Consider the following 21,756-nt stretch of genomic DNA (forward strand, 5'->3'; position numbering starts at 1 on the left):
TCCAAAGCCACTGATCATCAGGTGTGAGTCCTGATCGCGTTCAGTTAGCCAAGTCTCCGTGAACGCCATTACGCAGCAGTCTTTGTAATCTTTAAGGAAGCGGGCATTTCCCTGGAGTTCGTCCAATTTATTCTTTATGAATTGGACATTCGCCAGGATCATTGAGGGCAGCGGAAGCCGGAGAGTTATGTTGAAACACAAGGGAAGGCCAGTGATTGCGCGGGGGGGGGGGCAGCAGGGTCTCAAGACCCTCCCGTCAAAGGCTGCGCCCCCCCTTTTGCGCCCCCTCCCTTCGAAATATTTATGGATTAAGAACTATAACAAATATAGAACAAATTAAGACACTGAGACATTAACAATCAATCATCTGAAGAAATATTGTTTATAACTTTCCTATGGTGATTGTTTTTTTTTTTTTTTCCTGTGTCGTGCGATTTGATTGGCTGGTTTGCACGCAGACGGCAGGCTGAATTTGACGTTCACGTTAGCGGTGGTTGATGCATAGCGGCTAGTTAGCGATTGTGTCAACAGAGCGAAATGGACCGATTTGTGATAGCAAAAAAGCAAATAAGAGTGGACGATGGTGGTGGTGATTTACGGACGCAGGACAGAGTGATGACGGACTTGGAGGATGAGGATGAAAGCGAGGATGACGAAGGGGCGGTAGTAGGTGAGGAGAACAGAGAAAGGAGGAGGAGGGGAGAGGAGAAGAGAGAAAGACAGCATTGGAGAGCGAGTGAAGCAGAGTTTAGACAAGAAGGGAGGAAGAGGAGAGGAAGACAGGAGTGGGGAGTGAGGAGGAGTTTAGAGGAGAGGAAGACAGGAGTGGAGAGTGAGGAGGAGGAGAAGAAGGGAGGAAGAGGAGAGGAAGACATGAGTGGGGAGTGATGAGGAGAAAAGGGAGGGAGAGGAGAGGAAGACAGGAGTGGAGAGTGAGTGAGGAGGAGTTTAGAGGAGAGGAAGACAGGAGTGGAGAGTGAGGAGGAGGAGTTTAGAGGAGAGGAAGACAGGAGTGGAGAGTGAGGAGGAGGAGTTTAGAGGAGAGGAAGACAGGAGTGGAGAGTGAGGAGGAGGAGTTTAGAGGAGAGGAAGAGGAGGAAGACAGGAGTGGAGAGTGAAGGAGAGGAGAACAGAAGGAGAGAGAAAACATATTTAGTGAGTTAAGAGACAGTTGTAAGAGTATACTGTATACAACTATACACTGTGCTACGATTCTCAGTTACACTCTTGTAAATCACAGATGTTCTCTGTGGTGGATTTGTATTGTTTTTTGTGCTTGTTGTTTGGCACTTCATTTCATTAAAAGTAGTTAAATATGCTTGTGTTTGTTTTATGATAAACGTTTAGTAACATGCATTCGACAATATGTAGTGTATCAGCACGGCCACGGGAACAGTACATCTATATCTATTATAGTATTATTTGTTGGTATCAGAATTCACTAGCACCTCCTATAAACAATCAGACCCCCTCATTGCCCCCCAATAATAATTTTCTGGTGCCGCCGCTGGGGAAGGCTATGCTGATTGGGGAGAACGAGAGGCAAGGCTGACGGGACAATAAGACACAGCTGGGAGACAAAAAAAAAAAGGAGGGAAACCAAGACAGGAAGCAAAGCATGTGACAACACAAGACAGAAGGACTGCAAAATAAAACAGGAAACCATAACTACAAAAACCCACAGTCATGACATATATGAAGACGGCTGTAACCAGGAGCTTGATGAAAATTGAAATATCATGTGTCAAAAAAAAAGTAATTCAGAGAATGGCACTAATAAAAAGTAGTTCCCTACAGCTATTTAAATTATTTTCAGCTTAATGTCTGCATTCAAATCCCTTCGTGGACAAAAGGGCAGCACTAGAACAAAATATCCAAACTAAGTTCATGTTTTAATCCAAAATTCTCACAGAAAAACACTTCTCCTGTTACTTTTGGAGAGTGAGCACATCTCCTTCATGGTCTATTACTACACTGTTTTACCAACTCAGAAATGTGTGTTTGATATAGTTTGTATTGAATTGAATGGAACACTGTCTAAAATTTGCATTTCTCTAAAAAATTGGTTTGATTCAGGACTTCACTTTGCCTCTATTTATCCTCCAGCAATCACACGGCCAAAATCAGCTGGAGGAGGAAGAGGAGGAGGAGGGAGGAAGAGCAGAAAAATGCTGGCTGTTCATCCATCCAAGCAGCAGCAGTAGCAGCCTCATGTTCTCATCGGTAACTCAGCCCCAGTAACTCCAGAGACAAGGGTCTGTATCGCCATCTGCAGGCAGCTCAGGCACACTGCAGCTTGGCAGGACCAGGAGTCTGCAAGCCTGATGAGCTGGAGCTGAGGCTGTAGCTCAGTGGAGATCCGAGGACTCCTGGCTGGTGGTTATGCTGATGACGGTAAGTATGACGCCTCATCGTATGACGCCTCACCCACAGTGACTTTTTTTGAAAAAAGTTCATTGTACGTGCTTGAATTACTCACTAAGCTTTTATACTTCTTACTTAGGAAGCAACTGTATTAAATGTGTCTGTAACAGCTCTGCCCCTCTCTTCACCCGAGTGTCCAAACATGCGGCCTCAGTTCAGACAAAACACACAATCTCACAATCGATCATCGACCTTCGGCCTAGGGTGCTCTGGTACCATGTACACTTATGAGCATCCTTATGTTTGAACATGGTGTTCGTTATGGACAGTCCATGACTAGCACAGAAGTCCAAATTTGGTGCATATGCACAAACAACAGTCAGAGTTTTCCCCCCATAACCCGCAGGCGTAGGGAGGCGAACTTCTCGTCCATCGGGGTAAACTCTAACACAACAAAAACACATAACCATACACTGATTCTAAAAACTGTGGAGGTGCGTGGCTGTGTTTCCACACAAACAACGCTCCAATCCGAATGTTCAGAAACAATTAAATCTAGACACAAACCCTGAGGTCCCAACATCCCCCCTTCGCTGTCAGGATCACACCCGATGTGTGATCCTGAGAGGGAATATCCAAGGTTTGGTCCATCACTGGTAAAGATCATTGTCAGTTCATTTTAATTTGTAACATTTGGGCTTTGTTTGTTACTTTAGCTTAGCTAAGCAAGAAAGAAACCATAACATTACAAAAATAAACCATTAAAAACGAATCCTCGAGCAGAAATACCTAACCAGAGTTTCTAAGTTCTAACTCAGGGTTAGTGAGATAATGAACATTAGTGTAAGCTGGTTAGTGTTGTGAAAAGAATGGCACATTTGGTTGGTACCACAGTAATCAGTGTGGTGATGTCCTAGGCTAGTGTTGTGTAATCGTGGTCTTATTAACACAATACTACAGAAACATTACCATAGGGCTTGTCCGTGTACTTGCAGAGGGCAACAGTGGTGTCTGTGTCCAATCAGAATTTAGGATTTCTCAAGTAATAGGAGGTGTTTGGCTATTACTGAGTTTAGTCTATAAAACTAATTGTTCTAATGTCTGACGGTCAGGTACTGGGACTGGGCTGTCACTTAATACTGCGAAAAGTGAACTTTGGAGTTCTTGTGCCTTACATGCCCACTATGTTGTTGCTCAGGGCTGTAACGCTCCATGTAGCCAGAAACAGAGGAAATATCAGAGATGCTGTTGTTATCTGAGTCGTCCGATTTATACACTGCTGGTTCATGTTTCTGGGCCAGAATTTCGGAGTAGGGCTTCCTACTGCTTCTGTGTGAATGCCCATCTCGACGCAGTTGGTGGACATGGCGGTGATGCTCAGTATCCCCACGCCCTCTCTTGCCACCCCCCTTTGCGCTGTTATGAGGGCTACGCTTTAAGGCAGCAGATGTTTTGGATGCAGATGTATGGAAGTTAGCAGGCTCTCTTTTAATTTTGGAAGCTACGAAGATTTCCCAAGCTGTCTGTGTGAACTTCTTTAATGTCAAACATGGAAAGATTTTCAATACGCGCTTTGAGTTGACCATGGGTACGAACGCAAAGGGTGGAGGTTCTGCACGTACAGGGTTTTGAAGATGGGATTCTCCTCCAGACCTGGTGCAATTCTACAGAAGACTTGCCCCATGCTACCCAAAGGGAGAAAGTCAATCAGGTGGTCGTCTAACTCTCTCAAATAGTTGTCAACATTATGATTCGAGTTGTCGGGATCAAAATGTGGAACATCTTAGAGCTAAAGCTCTTCAAGGTGGGTGCGCCATGGTATCCTTCCTGGCAAAATTATACTTATCAAAATGAATATTGTACAATTATGAATGCATATCAACAGTGCTCTGCCTCACATGGGGCAACAATTATGTTGGGGGACTAGCAGGAGCAGATTCGATTATATTTATAATCCAATTAATATCAATTATTCTATTGATATTAATAATGATCTATTAATGACACTGTGTTAATGTAATATTCTACATATGTGTCCTCTTTGTTTAACTTTTTTTTTAATTCCTAAGAGTTTCCCCTCGCAACCCCGTGTTTCACGTCGCTATGAACTGTGGGTAATTCCCTCAGATAAAGTCAGCATTGATGATGACTTACAACTAGTGGACATAAAGGGCTCAAAAAGTCCTGCAGCGCAGCACTTCATGATGTGACCGTGGGACAGACCTGAACCCTCAGGGACTTAACGGGAACGCACATCAAAGTCCGTGAGTGTGTGAGGGGGACATTGGGATTTGGCCCTCCTGTATCCTCCTTGCAGCTCCTCGGAGGTCTCTCCTCGCTCCTCAGAGCAGAAATAAGAGCTTTGAGATGCCTTCAAGACGGCTGAACGACTTCTGGTTCAACCAAGGAAATATGAACTAGGAGTCAGGTAGAGTCACACTCAACAAGTAAACACAGTAATCACAGAAGTCATGTGAGGATTCAACATCAGAGATGGGATCATTGTGGTGAAGGTGACTCACTCAGTGAGGAGATGAATAGATCAACATGACCTCTATGACCTGGTGAATGATCGGGCTGTATGGGTTCGAGGTTTGGGGATTTTGGAAGTGTTTGTACTCGTTTGGGTTCAGCAGTCGCATCATTTTGTGACTTTTCTTAAAAAAAAAAAGTCATATGCAACTGCTGGATTATCTGTTAAAGTTAATGACAGTCCATAATGTATGGTGTAATACGTAATGATGGAGCCAGGTCTCTTTTGTAATTTGGCAGAAGAAACCTGAAACACATGTTTTTTGTCATGCCCTGTGTTGACTGGATATTGGATATCCCTTAAGGTCAATGACATTCCATCCTTTGAAATTTCTCATATTATGTTTTTAAATGGATGGATCTGAATCCATCTACTGATATTATTAACATAATCATTCTCATGGGTAAATATATTCACTGTAGCTAATGGAGAAACAGTAAGCCCTACATTAGTTTGTTTAATAAAATATTTCAAATAATTGTTTATATCACTTGAAAAAATACATTATAGCAAAATAGCTAGAAAGATTTATGGCGATATATCTGTTTGTATAACTGTTTTGAAATGTACTCCTTTATTTCAAGTTCTTGCCCCTTTCCCTTTTGTATTTTAATGGTCTTGCATGATCTTACCATGTTTACTTGGTATGAATCTCCCTTTTTTCTGTTGTTTGTATGGTATTGCTTGTGTTTTTTTCCTCTACAAGCTTTTGTATGTTTGTGGTATGATCAATAAAAACAAAAACATTTGAAAAATGCTGAATAAAGTGAACAATTTGTATCAAACCAGGTTTTATTTATTTGACGTGATACATGTGTGAAACAAACAAAATAAAACAATACTTTTCTTTCGATTGGTCTGACTGACAGTTTCAAACCGTCTCATGGCTCGTGTGGTTGATGTGAAGTCCAGATGAAAAGCACAGTGACTGAGTCCTGATCTAAGCACTGAAGGAGGTGAATCAAACGTTAGTGGAGTGGAGAGGACAGAAAGAACGGCTGGAACTAGAAAAGGAAAAGTGAATTTTTTTAAAATCTGCATGTGCTTCAGAGCACAACCACAAAACCACAACCATCCTAAACCAGACACCAACATCTACTCAATACCCAACCCAACCCCGTCGTATAAAAATACAGAGCCGACAGTAAAAATGTAGAGCTCCGCCATTTGTTCAACAGTAACACTGGCTAGCAAAGTGTCTCTGGATTTAGTTGGAATGGAATTCATTCTGGAATGAGTCAAGTCAAACAAGTCAACATACAGAGTGGAACAAGACAGTGGAGCGGGAGCGTTCATCACTAGTCTACATTAACACCACGGACTGGGTCATTTCAGCTTCAGTTGACAGGTTTAAGACAACAACAGGTACCGGTGTTCAGACTGATAGGAAGAAGGTATACAAGACGCCAACACACTGCAGCAGTTCATCAGACAATGAGATGGGATGTCACACTACTGCTGTGTGTGTGTGTGTGTGTGTGGGGGGGGGGGCACATGGTTGACATTTGGGTAAAAAGTGGTGGATGATGCGTATTGAAAGAATTGTCGTTTCGTTCAGCTCAGCGCAGAGTGATCTGCTGGCAATGTGTGTCAATCAACAGACAATCCTAAGCATCATGGGTTATTTGATCATGTACCCAGTCCATGGTGTCATAGACTAGTGACCAGCATGTGTGGGACTACCACTGTCCAACATACATGGAACATTCAAACAGACACATTGACAGCATTAGTGCAGCAGAGTGACAGGAAATGATCGTTGAGCGGTTGCCAGGTCCTGAGAGGACAGCGAGGTCCGCTCACTGGAAGGTGGACTTCAGGTCTTTGAAAGCACTGCGTCTTTGTTTCTGCTCCTCGGCCTGCTTCTTCTTGGCCTCCTGCTCCTGGCGGATCTCTGCCTCGAAGCGGTTGGACTCGTTGAGGGCATTGACCTGTCCAGCAGGAAAACACAGAGCTGTCAGCTGATGCAGTGGATCACCGCCCAGTAGCAAACCTGAAGCCCTTCAAGTAGCTTTTTTGAAACTGTGTTTAAAAAAACACGTGTGAAGATATTAAGCCTGTAGGTGTGAGTGTGTGAATGATTGTCAATTTCAGACAGTGATTCAGTGATTCCACACATGCACAAGTCTATATTAATGACTTTGAATTCAAAGTTATTCGTTATATATTTAAATCAGATTTTGCTTTTTACTTTCCATTTAGTGTGAATGTTTGTGTACTTGGTAGTGAGGGAGGACTGAAGCGACTTCTAATAGGCTGCTTTTGTTAAGATCTTCCAGTCCTTTGAATGCACCATGAGGAGAGAGGAGAGGAGGCTTTTGGAGGGCCTAAGAGCGAGGAAACACTGATGTATCTTTTTCAGCACCAGTTACATAAAGCCAGAACAGTCCACACGACTCTATAAATGTAACGGTTTATTGAGCATTGTTAACCAAAAGTTAACATTTATTAAAAAAACAAGAGATGTGATCATCAAAATCCACAACATAAGTGTTTGTGGTGACTGTAGCTCAGAGCTAGATCAGGGCCTCCACTTGTCAGAAAAACAGTGATCTGATCCCTGGCTCCTCCAGTCCAGATGTCGAGGTGCCCTTGGTCACAGTACTGAACCCCACATTGTTACTGAAGTGTGTTGATGTGTCATCAGTGTGTGTGTGTGTGTGTGTGTGTGTGTGTGTGTGTGTGTGTGTGTGTGTGTGTGTGTGTGTGTGTGTGTGTGTGTGTGTGTGTGTTAGTTTAGAACCTGATAAGGTGACACATTTAATGGCAGCTTCCGACATCACTGTATGACCGTGAGGGGAATGTTGGCTTGCAGCATGAAGCGCTTTCTCTGAAGACTAAAGAAGGGCCATCCATCCTTTTAAATAACTAGATTTTCTGCTTTAATCCATGTATTGTAGAAGCATGGAATTGTCCAACATCTCTTGGTATGCTGAAGCATTCAGAGTTCCTTTCACTGGAACTAAGGGGCCAAACCCAGCTCCTGAAGAACACCCCCACACCATAATCCCCCTCCACCAAACTTTACACGTGGCACAATGCAGTCAGACAAGTACCGTTGTCCTGGCAACCGCCAAACCCAGACTCATCCATCAGATTGCCAGATGGAGAAGCGTGATTGGTCACTCCAGAGAACGTCTCCACTGCTCTAGAGTCCAGTGGCGGCGTGCTTTACACCACTGCATCCAACGCTTTGCATTGCACTTGCTGATGTATGGATTGGATGCAGCTGATCGCCATGGAAACCCATCCATGAAGCTCTCTACACTGTTCTTGAGCTAATCTGAAGGCCACATGAAGTTTGGAGGTCTGTAGTGATTGACTCTGCAGAAAGTGCCTCAGCATCCGCTGACCCCGCTCCATCATTTTACATGGTCTACCACTTCTTGGCTGAGTTGCTGTCGTTCCCAATCACTTCCACTTTGTTCTAATCCCACTGACAGTTGACTGGAATATTTAGGAGTGAGGACATTTCACGACTGGACTTGTTGCACAGGTGGCATCCTATCACAGTACCACGCTGGAATTCACTGAGCTCCTGAGAGAGACCCATTCTTTCACACATGTTTGTAGAAACAGTCTGCATGCCTAGGTGCTGCTTTTATACACCTGTGGCCATGGAAGTGATTGGAACACCTGATTTATATTATTTGGATGGGGGAGTGAATATTTTGGCAATATAGATATAAAATTAGAGAGAGAGAGAGAGAGAGAGAGAGAGAGAGAGAGAGAGAGAGAGAGAGAGAGAGAGAGAGAGAGAGAAGTCATCAGTTATTTGAATAAATTACTAGACACAAGCTGAGTTCCTGTCTTGTTGTCAGCCAGCTGATAATGAAAGTGAAGGGATGGTAAACTGATTGCAAGTTAAACAGTTCATTATTGATATCCTTACTGCAAACTCCGTTTGTATCCTGAAAACATTCAACACACAACACACAATTCTGGTGCATTTACTTCTGTCAATATACAGAGAAAATGGTACAAATGGTAAATACTTGTGATTGACAGTTATTAATCAACAGCTACCCTTTGATTAATCTAATCTAAAAATGTTTAATCATTTGACAACCCAAAATCTTGTGTGTTTATTGCAATTACAGCACAGCTAAATACATTATTCTGGTTCCTCCAGCTGTGGTAAACCAGCCGACGTGGATCTTGCTAGATTTAGTGAATCCAGCACCTCTGGATGATGTCATGAACCCAGGCAGGTTTGGTTTCCCGGCATATCTGGGACTTCAACATGTACAAAGCAGCAATAGTGCTTATTTCAGCCATTTATTGATCAAATAAAGAGAAGTCCAGCAGAAGTATGAGTTTGGTGAACACACCTTAAGAATCAGCCATGAATGTCGATTAAGCAACCTCCGTTATTTCCCCTCCTTTCAAACATGGTCGGACACCGTTAATGGATTGACTGTAATGAAACATCGTGGTTGTGCAAGATGCCACTTGTACTTACTTTGGCTTCAAAGAAGGTCTTGGCTCCTTTGACCCCCTCTGTGGAGACGTCGATCTCAGAGAGACGAGCGAGGACACAGAGGCCGCTGTCCTCTGCCAGCTCTCCTGCTGCCGCTTTCCTGAAGATGAGTAGGAACTGAGGAGGAAGAACAAAGAGACATGGATGTAGGTGGAAGGAATAGGACATCCTTCGTCGCATTCAAAGCTTGTTTCCTCATATCACCTCTCTGAAGCTGAGCTTGTTGTCCAGGTCCTCATCCACCTCCTTGATCATGTTCTTCAAGCCGAGGTGCGTCTGCGGAGCGCCGAGCTTCTCCATCATCAGCTTCAGCTCCATCAGGTCAATGTAATTGTCTTTCCCGGCGTCGAACCTGGACAGAATCCAGTAGAAACCTTGTTGATGCATGCTGTGCCACTTTCAAGAGAGGCATCCGCTGCTTTTGGTTCCTCTGTTCTCTGCCCACTCTGAGACACTCAGTCAAGTGAGAGTGAGCTAGAGTGGGGTTTTAGAAACCAGAATGTAAACCAGAAGATTTATTGATATGACATGCAACCAAACAATCCAGGGAAAGAAAAGGATATGAAAACAAAACCCTAGAAAAATTAAGGGGAGCAAACAAAAAACAAACAAATTAGGCGTTTGATGCGTTGGTTTTTGTGCTCGGCCCAGCAGGACTCGTATATGCTCAGTGAATGTGAGAGAAAATCAATATTAAGTATCAGCACCACTGTTTCCATTGGTGTCAGTGAACACAGCTATCAATTAAATTAAAGTGTTCTCTGGATTATCCAAACTAATAGGGACACTGTTTCTGAAAAGAGATTGAGTAACAATAAACTACAGCGTGTGTGTGTGTGTTCATGGCAATGGAGAAAGCATTGTGTAATGACCGACTTGATTACATGATCGATTATTTCTCCATCCTGCCATAAACTAGATGAACTTCCACCTGAGCGTGAGTTCTTTAGATTTAGCTCTCTCCAACCTCGGGGTTGAGTGACATTTAAATCTTTTCCGAGTCGGTCTCACTGGCTGGCATGGTTCCACGTCTATTTTCAGATATATTTGTTTCCCAAAGAGTCTTCTGAGACACAGGGCCTGTTTTCCCATGAAGGAAGTGTCCCATCTGTGTTCGGGCGGGGGGCTTTACTTGCTAGCTTTCCAACATTACATACCCCAGCTTTAAAATACTTTGAATTATAAGGTCAATTTGGAACTAAATATTAAAAACACTATAATATATGCATATACATTGGCTTCTTTAATAGTATTTATAATTATCTGTATTTAATCTGAGGTTAAACTTGTATCTTCTTTTCAATAATAACAAACAGGGGGTGTCAAATAGTGATTTCAGTTGGACTTGGAAAAGTATTTCTAAAATATGAAGAATATATTTAAACATACCTTGCAAGTTAAAACCTACTTGGCAATAAACCTGATTGAAAAACCAATAGATGCTGTAAGGTCTCCACAGACCAGAAACATGTTATTATCCCCTCCCCTCCCCTTCACGTGGAGCTTTTGACGTTACTCTGCTGTTGGATATAGAGGAGGGGGAAAAAGACCATAAAAATACTTAAAAAATATATAGTTCATCCCAATTAAAAACCATTAATATCAACCTTTCATTTTCCATTCTACCACATCTACCACCATCAAAACAGAAAGGAAGGTGTTTCAGTAGCTAAGCCCGCCTCTTGCCTGGGCCAAGTATGACATTGGCGAGTGGATCTAAAAACGGATCTAAAAACTGCAAAACAAATCGAGGAAACCGTGAGAGGAGCGACACCAGGCACACGGTATGACAGGAAAACATTGGTTTCTAGCGAAGCATCTTTGTGTGTTCAGCCCCTAAAGACAGTCCAATTATCTGTGGATTGATTAGTCTGATGAAGGATACACTTCCTTCCTCACCACACTCCACAATTCCATAGAGAACAATGGTGATAAATGCTGAACCTGATTGGGTGTGAACCATTTGAAGGTGGCTGTACAGAGAGTGTGTGGAAGTAGTGCATGTAAACCCCCCGGACGGGCCTGGACATGACAGGAACTTGAAGAATCTTGGCAGATCATATCACAGAAACAGGCAGAAGTCATGAACATGCAAAAACAAAACGACAGTCAATCAGGGGGGTTTTCCAGAGAGCGGGTTCAACCAACTCGGAACTCTGAGTTTTCGGATCCAGAACAGCAGTTCTGAATAAGTTCAATCAACTCTGAGTATGTAAGTTACGCGCGTGCCTGCCAACTCTACAAAGCCATCATCAATGGAGCTCCAATACTATGATTCACCATGGCAACCGGGAGAGAGTTATTAGATATTACCGAGTGTTTATGTAGAAAAAGAGCTCATCCTTAGAAAGCGGAGCAACGTAACTGCATCAAAGTAGAGATAGTTAGCGTGACAGACAATTACGGCCCGACTTAATGCGTATCGCGTAACGGTTTATGTTCAGCTTCGCAGAGCGACACTGTGCCGTAATGCAACGCTGTCTACGGTGCAGGGCGACAGGGGTTCAACTCCCATAGTTCACAAAGTAGTCCACTGTAGAAAGTCATCTTCATATAGGTGTAATCCTACAGGCACAAAAAGAAACTGGCTGCAGCTGAAAATTAAGCATAAGAATATTGCACAAATACGTAGACTAAAGGCATAATGTTTTAATCATATTTCACCCATATTAAACAGTAAATATAAGCAGCTATTTCAACATAGAAATGTCCTTAAACATTTCAGAAAACTCTCGTTCGCAAAAAATCTAAAGAGCTCTGCAAAGAATCTGGTCGTGGATTATGTCCGCGATATGAAATGTTGAAAATGTCGGAGAATATTGTTTAGATATGTGATCGGTAGGAAAAACGGTAATTTTCTACGAAGTAATCAAAATCCTCTCCCGACGTAAAACTGCTAGAATCACTTTTATTTCCATATCGATTAGGTTGGCGAGGAAACGACAGAGTCCGGAAAAGGCGGAGATATGTAGCAGAAATTCAGTTTTTGTTGAAGAAAACCTGCCAACGAGCAGGTTAGGTTCACAGAGTCAGTTACTATGGTAACTGACCTAAAAGTTTAGTTCACTCTCTTTCTGGAACGGAGTTTCAGGAAAACCTGCTTTCTGGAACACACCCCAGATCCACAGTTTCCTGTTTACTAAAGCTCTTCAGATAGAAAAACAAGTCAATGCCAAAATCAACAGCAGAATGAAGACTTTTAGTTCCAAGATATAAAACTTCATTCTCACCTTCACATATTCAGCTAGGTGTCACATACTTAGAGGTGAGGTTTGTGACATTTAGTGCAAGTAAGAAGAGGTGATAATAAATGCTGCAACACTAGCACCACATTCACTCACTCTGACTGCAATCAGCACCATCATGGCAGCAACATCCTCTTCATTTTAAATGACGTTTGAACAGCCGATAAACGCTCCACTAAAAGGAAACCTTTGTGACCTTCTGGCAGAGTAACACACTGGAAGCCTCACAAAACATATGCATTCCGTTCAGTTGTACAAATGATACTAATACAACATCACAGCTACTTTCCCCTGCAAGTGAAAGTAAGGGAGGCTTCAGATTAGACCATTTAACAGGTGCTCACAGAACTTTGTCGTTAAAATCCCCCTTCTAGCTCAAATTGCAGTTAGAAATGTAGTTCTTGTAAGGAACTACTTTTTGGCTTAACGGCTCTCTTGGCTCTGTTGTGATTGAGGGCAGAACCAAAGTGTGGTGGAAATCGGTTCATGATTTCCTGGGAGAAATAAGAATACAACTCCTAACAGAGCTTTGAGTAATTTATTAAATAAAGGGTCAAAAACAGGCTAGCAGTCGCTACAGACAGACTGTAAACAGACAAAGTCTAATAAGTCAAAGCCCTCGCAAACAGGGTGTCCAAGCGGACCGCATCACCGACATACAGCTTCAGAGCAAACTACCTGGCCAGATAGGGGCAGACTCCTTAAGAGTCTGACCAATTCTTCAGTCTTAAAAGGGGCTTTTTATACAGTTGTTTGTGACGTGTCATCAAAGAAGCATTGTTCCACTGTCCATGGTGAACTTTGTCCAGAATGTGGTGTTTGAACCACTCATCAGTGTCCATAGATCCATATTGACTTGCCAGCTGTCCTGGTGTCACAAGATCCATTCTAACACATGACATGACATAAGTGCAGAGCACAGGTCACCTCATGACACTGGAATATTAGAAGTCAGAACTATTCAACCCTCTAATTAACCTATAATAAACTACAAAATGAAAAATTCCCATCACACAAAGTAGGAGGTCAACAATCGGCTGAACGGTACACCTCGGGCTTGTGTGAGGTCCAGGCTCGTACTGATACGACTCGACAGTCGCCATAAAATGTATTTTCAACTTCCCCCAGTGCGTCTTCCTCATATTCATACTCCATGTTGGGAAGGTGTTCCCTGACCAGTATCTTCTTCTCTATATTGAATGGCGGATTATAACAAGCTTGTTTATCTAACCACTTCCTGGTTACAAAGTTCAATCAGAGCAGAGAACTTTTGACCAATGGGATGCAGCGGAGGGAACATGTGTTCATTGAGCAGAGAGTTTACTTGTAATTGAGGTCGGCATGCGGCGGAATGAGACTCTCCTGAACTTGACATTACTTAACTGGAAGCAGCCGACATTAACAACAAGTGAACCCAGGACCTAATTCTAGCTTTGGACGCAGACGCAATTTGATAACAATGTGTAAATGTATGGATTTTATTAGAGTAATACAGTAATTTAAGATAAAATAAACAATGCTGTGATTTTCAAAAGGTTGAGTTACATAAACCCAGAGGCTTAACAGTCTCTAGACTGTTTTTACACTGTTTCAACATGAACGGAGGTTAAAACAGGGAAGCTGAGCTCTACTAAAGTAAACACTGATGCACACAAGATGTGCTAAAAACAGGAGCAACCTCTGCTAATGGAGTCAGAATTAGACTGGTCCTTTTATCTGCTGCCCTGAATATAAATGCTTATCAGGCATTAACTACTTTTATTCTCCTCTCTCCTTTGGCAGCAAAATGATCTACTAACTGTTTATATGAATCACATATTCATAATAGTTTGTTTCATCATCAGACAAAAAGACAATAATTCTATACTCAAGATATGTACGTCACAATTTCTGCACTTATTTATAGTTTTATATTATTATTATAGTATTACTTATTTGTTTATACAGTCTATTATTCTATTCTAGTTATAGGATTATATTTCACGTAGTTGAATATTAACACTTTCATTATGCATGATAATCTTTTATATTAGGTTCTTCTTCGTGGTTCTGATTATTAATAAGTCCATCGTTGTGACACGGACATGCTGGATTAGTAAACCCAGCATTAACAGCTTGTTGCTGACCAACATTGTGATACTTCAGTGTTGCAAGGCAACGTCAAGAGTAGCAGAGAGTTCACTATACAAACAATGCATTTCTTTATTCTTCTAACAAGTCTGATCCGAAGGTTAAACTGACATAATGTCAGCGTGTTATTCATTTTAGACTCGAGAAAGAGGCTCACTCATCATCATTGACAAAGTGTTTCATTAATCAGTGTAAAGGAATTTAGCACACACACATTTAAGCTGTCCGAGAACACATTATATTAAATTCCTTATAGTCAGTGAAAGCCTGTTGACTCATTTCCTTATCACTGACTGGATCGTGTCCCCACCCTGCACAGAAATCCAGCACATGGACCAGTCTGCTACTTATTCATGTATCACGTTCGTTCATTAGCCCTTTTAAAAGGTAGAGCTCCTATCATATCACAAGACCCCACAGTGCTGTCATTATTATTCGTTATAGTTGTATACTGTACTTATTCGACTCAAGCCATCGTGTGACCTACATGAGCAACGTACCGAGTCAACTTCCTATAATGAGAAACATTAAAGTCACTTCCTTGTTATGTGAAATAAAAGAGGGCAGCCAGTGGGCCTGATTTAACGAGACCAGCATTGACCCAGAACTGTGTCACACTCACGTTTTGAACATCTTCTCCATGTCTTTGATCTGGCTCCGGGAGAACTCCTTGAACTCGGTGTAGGGGTTGAAGACCCTCATGCTGGGCTGGCAGTGCTCCCCCTGCCCCTCGTTCAGCTCTCCTCTCCGCAGCAGCTTGGCGCCCAGCTCACAGTCCGCGTTGGCCGTACTCGGTTTCTCCTCCGACCCGTTCTCGTGTCCCAGGTCGTCCACGGCAACTGGATCCTCAGCTCCTTCTTCGATCTGGAGCCGCCGGTTGAGCTTGGACGAGAGCTCGTCTGTAGCCATCTTCAACCTGGGTGGCTGATATCTGACGAACTAGAAAATGTTAGAGAAGACAGCTAATAAATCACAATTACACTCGCTTATCTGACATTTTTGTTTGCATTACCTGGGCTGAGCTCCAAGTTCAGAAAAATGCCTCCACTTCCGGATGTATATCGGCTTATTAGCTACGTTGTCCGCCTGAGCGTGTCTCCTGTCACGCTGTCGCCACGCCTTTTAAAGAGACAGTCACGATAAATCACAACACGTCAGGAAGTTGGGACGCTGATCTCTCGTCCATGACTAAAAAGAGGCTGCTATTTCCTCATACCTGCAAACGATTCATTTATCTTTTCAGTTCTTTGCAATGATGAGTCTGAAAGTAGAACTGAATATATATACTATTACTAATAGCATATTGAACTCTGAAGGGAGCTTTGAACACTCCAAGCTGGCTTCCTACCTCTGTGAAACATTACATGTAAAATATATCACCTGCAGCCAGATGCGCCTTAATGCACAGGTTTACCTGAGGGCAGTGGCGCCTGCAGAAATTTTTCATAGGGGTGGCCAGTTGGGGCCACTTAAAATTTTGGGGTGGCACACCACAACTAAAAAGCCATAATTTCAGGAATTGTATTATATTAGTACGATTACTAATAATATTGTATTATACTGGAGTATATAGGCTAGAAGAAAACTATGAGAAAGACTTGAGGAAATGCCTACTGATATACTTGTATTGTGTTACACTTAATATTAATAATGATCTAATGTGCATAGACTAATAATAGTACAGTTAACATTTTGAGTCCCACAACAATTCTGTTTCATTGTGCTATGTGTGATACTGTAGGTGATTCATTGTTTTTTAAAATAGGCTAATTATTCTTTACCTTAAAAAGACAAATGTACTGCTTAATTTAAAGGTGCACATTTATTGTAATCAAAACAGAAAAAGCAGGCACTTTCGTCTGCGTGCGTGCGCGCGCGCGTGCGTGTGTATGTGTGTGTGGATAATTGGAGGTCACAGAAGCAGTGATGTGATGACAGAGTTTAGGGAGCGCATGGAGTCCTTTGCGCTTGTGCATTCAATGTGAAAGGGGCTTAACTGGCGATAGAAGAATATCATCAGTACCAATATCAATATCTGTGACTGGCCAGTGGGGTGGCCAGTGGGGTGGCCAGCAAATTTATAGGGGTGGCCACGGCCACCCCAGGCCACCCCCTGGTGGCGCCATTGCCTGAGGGGGGACGTGACGCTGCTCCCATGAGCCACCTCCACACACCTCTGTCTCTCCTGCAGCCTGACGCTGCACCACACCCTCCTCCACGCTCACCAAGTAAGCAACTACAGACCTGACTCTCCTTCCATTGCTCTCCAAACCACGAGAGCGTGCTAACTTTGAACAACTCTCTTCCTATCTTTATCAACACACCTCCCTGTGGTGAGCCCTTTCCTGTACAGGGGATGTGGTTAAGCCCACCCTTACTGCTTGCAGTCTGTCGGTGAGGAAGTTGTGGGTGAGGTGCATCAGGTGGGGGGGGATGCTGAGATGGTGTAGCTTCTGGATCAGCAGGTGTTTCTGAAGGGAGTCGAAGGCGGAGCTGGAGTCCACGAAGAGGATCCTGGCGAAGTTGCCTGGGGAGTCCAGGTGATGGAGGAGGAGGTGTAGCAGACAGGCCACAGCATCCTCTGTGCCCCTCTTTGCCTTGTAGGCAAATTGGAGGGGGTCCAGGTGTGGGGTGACAAGTGGAAGAATGATGTTCAGCAGTAGTTTCTCCAGGCATTTCATTATAATGGATGTTAGGGCTATGGGGCAGTAGTGATTTGGTTCTGTGGGCCTTGGTTTTTTTGTTCTGGAATTATGGTAGCGGTTTTCCATAGAGTGGGTATTGTGGCAGTCCTATAGGATTGGCAGAAAAGTGAGTGAGTGACAGAGTTCCATGGCACAGGTCTTAAGCACCCTGGCTGGGATGCCATCAGGCCCTGGAGCTTTGCGAGGCTTGCATCGGCTCAGCTGGCACCGTACCTCCTCCTCCGTGAAAGGGGCTCTTCAGGGTCTGGTGGTGGAACGGCTCTCAGCAAGGCCTGACACTCGGATGAGAAGTCCTGGTTGTCAAAGCGGGTTGACACCGCTAGAGCAGCCTCTCTCTCCTCATCCCTCTGGACCTTTTAGCAGCGTTTAACACGGTGAACCACCAGATCCTTACTTCCACCCTTGAGGATCCAGGTGTGCCTCAGGCTCAGCACTCTCCCTGCTCATATCCTACCTCAAAACTACTCTGTGGCCCCCACACAGACTGCAAGAAACCTGGGTGTGACTCCCGATGAAATCACGACTGTATGCTGTCCTGGCTCCCAAGTGGTGGAACAAGCTCCCCATTGAATCCGGACAGCAGAAAGTCCACACATCTACCGCCGCAGGCTAAAAACGCATCTCTACCAACTGCACCTTGGCTAAGAAGATGGTTTATGTCAAGGGAGTAGGTTTGATTTTGAGATTGGTGGGGACACAAAAGTGCTCCAAGGCAGCACTCCTGAAAGTTGACGTTTTTTTGCATTAGCAAGCAATCATAATTTCACGTCATGAAGATGTTATAGGTTAGATTACTTAATATTAATTAATTATATTTTATAATTACAAAACCACATGATCATCTAGAATCTGAGGTTTTATTGTATTTCCACCACACATTTTATTTTCTTGTTTTTAAACCGTTGCTCTCTTCTACACAAATACACGGAAATAAGAATTAAAAATAACGTTAAAAAAGTGTATCTCTTTGGCATTAAATATTCTCTTTTATTCAATATCTGTATTGTTGAGCCTCTACCTATACACCATTGAAGTAACTTACACTTTGACTCCTAAAGAAGTCTCTTATATTCACTTTTCTTTTCTTTGACATCCTTCAAATCCTGTACAGCACACACACACGCACACATGTACACACGCAAACAGACACAAACACAAATGTAAATGACACCACTGATATTAAAATCCATCTAGCTGACGTGACCCAGGAAGAACAAATGCCGAACATGTTGACAACCTGCAGATAACATGTAGGCTACTGCCTCTCGTCCGGTCCAACTAGCAGGTTGCAGGTAGTTTTAACAAGCAGAAGGAGTGACCGTGGGGACAGCCAATCACATGTAAGTTAGCGAGAAACCGGCAGCCGATCAGAGAGCGGTATTTAGGTTAGAGGTGGGACTTCTAGCAGAGACCGACATAACCCTTTGTGTGCCATAATCATTGACTAAACACTACAGACAGCGGTTGTATTGATAGTGACTACACAGTAGCGGCTGAATATTGGTAGAGACATGTCCCTAGCGTTCCTACCCAATTCTACGCCCTTGGTTTATGTAATAGTTTGGCTTATTTGAAGCTAATGTACTTGCTGTTCTGGGTTTGTATCCTCACGGTTGAATGCCCTTGCTGGAAGTCACTTTCGATAAAAGCATCAGCTAAATGAAATGTTATGTAATGTATTATTGCCCTCGACAATATTCCAACATAGCAGCTCTCGCAGTACATTTCACCTACAACATTTGGTAGGTCCATGTATCACACATGCAATTCAAAAACAGTCTCTTGGGGCCATGCTCTAAACCCAACAGGAAGTCAGCCATTTTTGAATGCCACAAATGTCAAAAGTGGTGAAAATGTGTAATGTAAGTCTTGCACATGGATCTGGCAAAATGGCTCTAAAGAGCCCTTAACAAAATCCACCTAGATGAACAAAATGTCTTACCTGATACCTGGAAATGCAAAACAAAGCCTCCTGAAGATATGATGTTGAGGTGTCCACCTAAAATGTCCAAGACACCCACCCATAACCCAATTAATTTAATCAAAACCACATCAAATGAATCATTAATTGGCTATAATTGAGAATCAAACAAATACTTGGAAACATTGTGAAACACTGAGAAACTGGGGGGCGGCTGTGAGGTAGAGCAGGTTGTCCTTTTCAGAAGTTTGATCCCCGACTCCTCCAGTTCACTTGTTTGCTCTTGAAGGCTGTGTATCAATCCTAATCGGCAGGTTGCACATGCCTCTACCATCACTGTATGAATGTGTGATGAATACTGACATGTAGTGAGTGGTTGCAAGACCAGTAGGAGCAATATAAATGCAAGTCAATTTAACATTGACACAGGACCTGGTTTCTTTGAATCTGACAGTAGGAAGCCATTCGTCGATGATAAGGTAGGTCAGAGACTTTCAATGATTTATACTACTGTATTTACGTTTTGGATGTTTCTTCTGTTCACAAAGAGAAGGGGCAAACATTGGGAATACTGTTATAGAACTATAGAACTGTTGTAGAAACAACCGTGACTAAGAGTTTAAAGGGATAGTTCCGAATTTTGAACATAAGACCTATTTTCCAAGTCAGCCGGTGTGTTCGAGATGTCTGGAGACGTTTTCAAGAAATTTCATTAGGTTCTTCTAGTTGCCGAGTTCGCTTGTGCTATGGCTAGCGCAAGTCAATCGTTCTAGCTAGCATGGCATTAAAAACACTCATACAGACTCCACAGTGCACCCGAGGCAAATCAATTGTAACGGCAGACTATCGATGTACATATCTGTGTTGATAGAATGTTTGAAATAAAACCAACCTTGCATTTTTAAGGATTTATGTCTCAGCAGCAGCAGCAGCAGCAGCAGCAGCGTGTCATACTTCCTAGTAGGCTATGGCAGCGGCGGACTGATATCACCTAGCACTTATAAGTTACCGGTTCTATAATAGTTTGTTTACCTGCTGTCATTGCTACAGACGCAGAGTAGCCTGCAGTGCTAGTTTCTTCAATCTCACAGAAATGGACACTTTTGGAGAATATACTGAAACTTTTGAAGACTCTGATGAGGAGTTTTTTTCCACCCAAACCCAACCGTACCTGTACGAGCCTGAATATACAGAGCAAGAATTGCCCGAGGGATGCTCAAAGGGCAGAACGCGAGCGTCTGTGGAGACCGAGATAGCCCCCGCTGGAGCTGAGAACCAGGACCGAACAAACGGAGACTGGAGGGGCCAGGAGGTAATCCCCCGCAACGCGTCCGATGGTTTACAGTTCTCCGGACGGAGCAGAGATTCGGGTTTGCGGTGCGTAATTGTGGGTTGGCTGGGTCATGGGCTGCCCGGTCTTTGGGTGAGGTCCAAGGGCATTTCACCCAGGTCTGAGGGCAGGAGGCCCGACTGTTCGGCATGGGTCAGGTCTCTATTTACCGGAGGGATTCCCCACAACGCGTCCGAGGGTTTACGGGTCTACGGATGGAGCAGAGGTCCGGGTTCGCGGTGCTTAATTGTGGGTTCGCGTGGCCGTGGGCTGGCCGGTGTTTGTGTGAGGGCTTTTCAGACAGCCTTGGGGCCATAAGTGCCGACAAATCGGCGATGTTCAGGTGTGTATTTACCGGCTGGATTCCGAGCAGCGCGTCTTAGAGTTTTGAGTCCGACGGAGCAAAGTAAAATTCCGCTGGTGCTGAGAAATTAGTATGATTCATGTGATGCGAGGTTAGTTTTGTTTCTAATATTATTCTATCAACACAGATATGTACATCAACAGTCTAGTGTTTTAATTGATTTGCCTCGGGTGCACTGTGGAGTCGGTATGAGTGTTTTTAATGCCATGCTAGCTAGAACGATTGACTTGCGCTAGCCATAGCACAAGCGAACTCGGCAACTAGAAGAACTGAATGAAATTTCTTGAAAACGTCTCCAGACGTCTCGAACACACCGGCTGACTTGGAAAATAGGTCTTATGTCCAAAATTCCTAACTATCCTTTTAAACAGCATGAATAAAGGTATGCATTTGTTTATCATAGAGCTATAAAAACATTGTGTGAATGTCTGTATGCACATTGTTGTTGACATTTAAAAATATGTAGGGCTAGATACTCATGAACTTAATGTCTTTACTGTTGCTTTTTATGAAATTACCTTTATTGTTCATGTCATAAAGCCATAATTTCTGAGATTATTTTGCTTTTAGCTGCAGATATACTCCCCCCCCCCAAAAAAAGCATAATGTCAACAGTATATTAACCAAATATATACCCTTTATAGTCGTTTATTGACACCATTATTTAAATGGCTTAACCGGCGG

General features: G+C 43.2%; 1 protein-coding gene and 1 long non-coding RNA gene across 3 annotated transcripts; both read right to left on the bottom strand.

Annotated features, from left to right (window-relative positions):
* Positions 1-5,659: 5,659 nt before the first annotated feature.
* On the bottom strand, positions 5,660-15,855 carry efhd2 (EF-hand domain family, member D2). Of its 2 annotated transcripts, none has more exons than XM_084015429.1 (5): positions 15,765-15,855; positions 15,375-15,691; positions 9,582-9,729; positions 9,360-9,494; positions 5,660-6,828 (listed from the first exon to the last, which is right to left on the bottom strand). In XM_084015429.1, exons 2-5 carry the CDS (start codon positions 15,659-15,661, stop codon positions 6,697-6,699), a joined length of 702 nt encoding a protein of 233 aa, XP_083871555.1. In that variant the 5' UTR covers positions 15,662-15,691; positions 15,765-15,855; the 3' UTR covers positions 5,660-6,696. The 2 variants fall into 2 exon arrangements, with proteins under 2 accessions (XP_083871555.1, XP_083871556.1); XM_084015430.1 differs by having other exon boundaries at positions 15,375-15,683; positions 15,765-15,824.
* On the bottom strand, positions 7,544-9,350 carry LOC311017224. Its single transcript, XR_014597607.1, has 2 exons — positions 9,229-9,350; positions 7,544-9,133 (listed from the first exon to the last, which is right to left on the bottom strand). It is a non-coding gene; the product is annotated as an uncharacterized lncRNA (long non-coding RNA).
* Positions 15,856-21,756: the final 5,901 nt, after the last annotated feature.

This window comes from Eutrigla gurnardus, assembly GCF_963514095.1.
Source record: "Eutrigla gurnardus genome assembly, chromosome: 8".
In the NCBI taxonomy this organism is placed as follows: Eukaryota; Metazoa; Chordata; class Actinopteri; order Perciformes; family Triglidae; genus Eutrigla; species Eutrigla gurnardus.

Excerpts from the sequence above, each read along its gene's own strand:
- efhd2 (XM_084015429.1), bottom strand. The coding sequence starts at position 15,661 with ATGGCTACAGACGAGCTCTCGTCCAAGCTCAACCGGCGGCTCCAGATC. Across the intron at positions 9,730-15,374 it reads ATGGAGAAGATGTTCAAAAC|GTTCGACGCCGGGAAAGACA; the intron begins GTGAGTGTGACA and ends GATTCTGTCCAG. Across the intron at positions 6,829-9,359 it reads AGACCTTCTTTGAAGCCAAA|GTCAATGCCCTCAACGAGTC; the intron begins GTAAGTACAAGT and ends CCTGCTGGACAG.